This window comes from Fopius arisanus, unplaced genomic scaffold (assembly GCF_000806365.1).
Source record: "Fopius arisanus strain USDA-PBARC FA_bdor unplaced genomic scaffold, ASM80636v1 scaffold00051, whole genome shotgun sequence".
NCBI classification, from domain to species: Eukaryota; Metazoa; Arthropoda; class Insecta; order Hymenoptera; family Braconidae; genus Fopius; species Fopius arisanus.
In genome coordinates this window covers 1,228-6,144 of record NW_011887790.1, presented here as the reverse complement: position 1 = coordinate 6,144, position 4,917 = coordinate 1,228, and the positions used below count along the sequence as shown (strand labels likewise).

General features: G+C 33.3%; 2 protein-coding genes across 2 annotated transcripts in view; one reads left to right on the top strand and one right to left on the bottom strand.

Annotated features, from left to right (window-relative positions):
* Window positions 1–1,366, top strand: part of LOC105267952 (uncharacterized) — a 9,140-nt gene extending 7,774 nt beyond the window's left edge. The window contains exons 4-5 of the mRNA XM_011307149.1: window positions 546–645; window positions 757–1,366. Coding sequence (XP_011305451.1) covers window positions 546–645; window positions 757–909 — 253 coding nt within the window. The 3' untranslated portion in view covers window positions 910–1,366. The remainder of the gene's footprint in view (window positions 1–545; window positions 646–756) is intronic.
* A 431-nt stretch (window positions 1,367–1,797) lies between these two features.
* On the bottom strand, window positions 1,798–4,343 carry Lsm12a (LSM12 homolog a). Its single transcript, XM_011306991.1, has 3 exons — window positions 4,170–4,343; window positions 2,270–2,646; window positions 1,798–1,931 (listed from the first exon to the last, which is right to left on the bottom strand). The coding sequence occupies exons 1-3, from the start codon at window positions 4,288–4,290 to the stop codon at window positions 1,854–1,856; spliced, it is 576 nt and encodes a 191-aa protein (XP_011305293.1). The 5' UTR covers window positions 4,291–4,343; the 3' UTR covers window positions 1,798–1,853.
* Between the last annotated feature and the right edge of the window lie 574 nt (window positions 4,344–4,917).

Genomic DNA, 4,917 nt, shown 5'->3' with positions numbered 1-4,917 from the left:
GATTTTGACAAAAATTTTTCCATCTCCCTGAGTTTCGGGGATAAATTCAGAAAATTCTCTGAAGAGTCCTCTTTACCTTACCTCCGTACTTACCAATTTATTGCAAAGAACTTAGACTAATGCTGTGCATACTTCAATACTTTACACTTACAATACTGATTTGGATACTAAACGCTGAAATATTTTCAATACTTAGGACCTGTCTCAATTTTGAATACCCAAATACTCCGGTATTTAGGAAGAGATACATTAAAAATCGTTCCATCTTTAATTCTTAACAATTTTCCATATTTAAACGAATATAAATCGATCAATTATATATTCGCCAATTAGTCGATTACTAGACTCTCAAGTGATGTTCTTGAAATCCTTGAAAATGAAAAAAAGTAAACAATGCAAAGAATTGTTAATAACAGTATACATTATTGAATGGGCTTGAAATTCTAGTTGACTTTTTATCTTTATTTGGACATAGCAAAATATTAACAATTAAAGAGGGAAAATTTTTTAATGGGTATTCATTCTACCCCAGCATCCCCTAAATAATCTGCTAAAAATTTCATGAAAAGCATCGGAAATTATATATATATATATATATATTTAACGGAATCCCCGGAAAAATCTGTTATATATCAACTGAATTTAGTAAGTTTTAAAGATTTGAAAAGAATATGAAGGGTTCTTTTTCGTCTTCTATACTTTATTCGTTTTTTTCTGTGGAAATGAGGGATGAAGGGGCAAATAAAATGTTTTTAGTGGAAGAAGAAAATGGAGAAACAGAAGGCTGCTATCAAGTTCAAAGCAGCTGCGAGGATAGCCAGAGTCACTCACGATCTCACCATGGCCGTACGAAATGCCAACTCCCTCGGAGAAACTGCTGACGAGAGCGAGGAAGACGACGAAAATTAAACTCCAAGTTACAACGAAAATATTTGAAATAGTTTTCTAAAAGTATTGCTATCGAAAAATGACAGAACACTTCATCTAGTTTCAATGTTCTAGATTCTAGAACTTTTTGTCTTCTCGTAGAATTGATTTTTACAGAGATGCTGCAATGATCGAAAGAACAGAAATTCCAGAATATTAAACAAATGAAAACATGAATTAATGGAATGAATAATAATAAATATTAATAACAATGCGTTTAATACAGCAGGATAATAAAAATGTGTTTTTGGAATTTATGGAATTTATATTACATTTATTTGTGTCTTTTCTCTGTATTTTCTTGTTTTTGCTCTCGATTTTTCACTCGATTCTTGTATTTCAATGGGCATATGAGTGCAGAACTGAATTTTCTCCATTTTTTAAATCGCAAGATATTTGTTAAACAATAAATAATTCAGTAGTGGAGGGATAAAACGTGGAAAAACTCAAAATTCGACTTTCAATATTTTGTTAAATCTCCAAATATCTCGGAAATGAGTGGATTTATTAAAAAAAAAGTGTGTGAACACTTTTCTCCTTTTTCGTAGAGATAATGCACATTTTTCCCTCCCCTTCTGAATAATTTTTCATGATCCAGTAAATACAAAACTCATGCTGCACGTAAAACACATTATTTTAGTCATTCAATCCTCAAAATTAAATACTCAGTCCTCACTCTGGGGCCTCATTACTCCCATTGTGGTCTTTTTTTCTCATATTTTTAATTTTTTTCTCCTCCATTGAGTGAAACCCCCTCCCCCCATTTATCTAATTCATCAATCGAGTCAGTAAATTTGTCGCGGAATTTGACAAAAAAAAAAAAAATTGCGCCACAGAACGACCCTCTCTCCATTATTTTATCTATCTCTATTTTTTTGTTGAGTTTTTCTTCGAATGGATATTTTTTCTTAGGACTTTTGTTATATCTATTGCGTGCTGCTTCCCTTGGTCGCTTCTCGCTGCTGTATCTCAGCCGTGGCTTGATCCTTCATGTGTTTTTCAACCTTTAAATATTATTCATCGATTATTATTCAATGCATTTTATCAAATAAAAAACAAATCCTAAAGAAAACGGGAGATTGTCGATAAATAGATTGATTGAGATATTCGTTAATTGGAATTCGCTTGGTCGATTAATTGTTTTACAGAAAAATAAAGCAATAAATAAAAATAACGAGATATATATAATATATATATAATATAATAATAACTTCGAGAGACTTGATTCAGGATTAAAAAATCTTAAGTGATTACTCGAATATTTCAAGATGAAATTTAAAAAAACATCTTCGTTCAAATGCAAATTGATGAATAAATTATGAAAAAGTAATGAGGTACTCACAATTTTTCTGACATGTAAATATGATTTGGACTCAGCATTGCCATGGACATTATCAACTTTGTAAGGTGGTACAATGGTAACATCCTCCCAAACAACGATATTCTGTCCCGACCACGTTATGGCCTGTATGGTTTTAGCAATGGCAATAAATAATTTCTGCCCTTCAGGCGATACTCCGGCCTGCAGAGCCTTCACCATACGTTTTTTCTCCTCAATCTGATTACGCACACGTGTATTTAGCCTTTGTAGATTAAGACTCTGTGGTGGTTCATTCAGCGTCGGCGATACTTCACGTTTAACTTGTACATCTGATACAAGTGATAAATTAACTATATGTACATCATTCAATGATGACCGATTTGATGATGACGGGCATTCTGTTTATTAAAGCTTCAATTAAGGAAAACAAAGAGATATCAAAAATAATCAATAATCACCAATAAAAATTCATTTTCACTTCCCAAAATCTGTTCTCTCAAGAAATTCAGTTGAAGATTTTTCATCTCATAAACCCATTCGCTTTTTTTTCGTCTTGTATTTGTCGTAAAAATTTTTCTATTGGTTATAAAATGTTTATTAAAAAAGAAAAATATATCTTTGCCAAATATTCATTTGCTTAACAGAAGTACTGAGTCTTTCAACACTGTATTTCTGCCCTCGAATTATTTTCTGAAATTTCCCACTAGGTTACACTCATAACAACTGAATTCTTTTAGAAAATCATTATGTTAATTATGGCCTGAAATGTACACTTTTTATCTTTAGCATTACTAAGAAATGCGTTTAAGTTGAAAAATGCAGTGTTTCAAGGAAATAGAAAATTTAAGGTAAATGGGTAATCATTAGATTCATTCGGGAATATATATGCAAAATGATCATCGTTTGGAGCAATATGATTCATAATTAAAAGCTACTCAGAAGTGTCTGCCGTGAGAAAAATGTGATTTCCAGACATTGCTTCACTTGAGACAATTATTTATGTTTAAAAATCGTATTATTCTAATTGAATGGTTCCTAAAGAATATTCATTGGGTTTTAATTATTAGTTATTAATTGGGTTTTTATAAAGAATGGTTATTTTGCATATCTTCTCTAATAGCTCTTCAGTATGATTAGAGAAGACAGATTTTTCAGAAATATATATTTGCTGGAGCTCAGAATTTTGATGAATTGCTTGATCTCAACAGTTAACAGGAGAATTCTTCAATTTTTTCAATAATTTATTCGAATCTAAAGAAAAATTCTTACAAGTGACTGGAGGACACCAATATGGGATTAAAATGCTAAGTAATCTCTCACGTGAATGAATATTTAAGAAAAATAATTCTTCCCTCAGTGAACTAATTATCCGCCTAAAAAAACCCAATATTTATATAAAACCAAAAAATGCTCCCAAACAAATCGATTAAAAAACCGAATACAACAAATAGATTTAACATAAATAAATAAAGTTCTCGATAGTAGACACCATTTCAAGGGAGATTCCGTGCCTTATTCTGGATTGGAGAATACCAAGTTTGACTCCCTGCCCCGAGACTTTCAAAAATGCAAAGAAAACAAAAAAATGGAAAGAGTTTTGTGATGAAATGACTTTGAAGTGTTGCTGAGCAATTCAGCCAGTCTGCAGCACTGTTTCCCCCCGCAAAACTAACCTTGCAGCCACAATAACAATCAGACCCCGAGGGTTTCCAAGGGCTCCACACAATGGAAAAACCATATATGAGAGCCCGAGGCCTTTCCAGACAACTCTAACAATCCCATCAGAGGAATAGTATTGAAAAATGGGATTTATTTACTTGACTGAGTGAACTGTGGTTGGGAGCAAGAGCCAGGGGGCAATATGGGCCTAGATGTCTCCCTGAAGATGATGCAAGTTGATTTATACGATGAAAAAGGATACTCAGTATGAGCATTTTGGTTTGAGGATCAAATGCCAACACCTCTCCCTCAATTTCTTTGTGATAACACGTTTTACATGCCACCGTACTCCCAATGCTAAACCAGTCGCTGACGCCGGCCATTTTTCACTAAACCTACTATTGCACCCTCTGTTGCACCAACGCTTCCACACACCTTTAGCCAATTGTTGGAATAATAATAATAATACGGTTTAATGGCATCTACAGAGATTATAGGGGAGATCGGCAGCGCTTATGGCTAAGGTTCAGCAGCAAATTACCCGAGCGGCGGTTGCGGAACTAAATCAGAGGCAGTACCCGTGAATAAGGCAGGGCACGAGGCCGAAGTGAAAAATTCGAAATTTTTGAAAAAGTATCAGGGTAACATGAACATCGAGGAGATATTCACTGAAAGTGAAAAATTAGAAATTTTTGAAAAAGTATCAGCGTAACATGACCATCGAGGAGGTATTCACTGAAATTGAAAAATTCGAAATTTTTGAAAAGTATCAGGATAATATGAACATCGAGGAGGTATTCACTGAAATTGAAAAATTGGAAATTTTTGAAAAAGTACCAGGATAACATGAACATCGAGGAGGTATTCACTGAAATTGAAAAATTAGAAATTTTTGAAAAAGTATCAGGATAACATGAACATCGAGGAGGTATTCACTGAAAGTGAAAAATTCGAAATTTTTGAAAAAGTATCAGGGTGACATGACCATCGAGGAGGTATTCACTGAAATT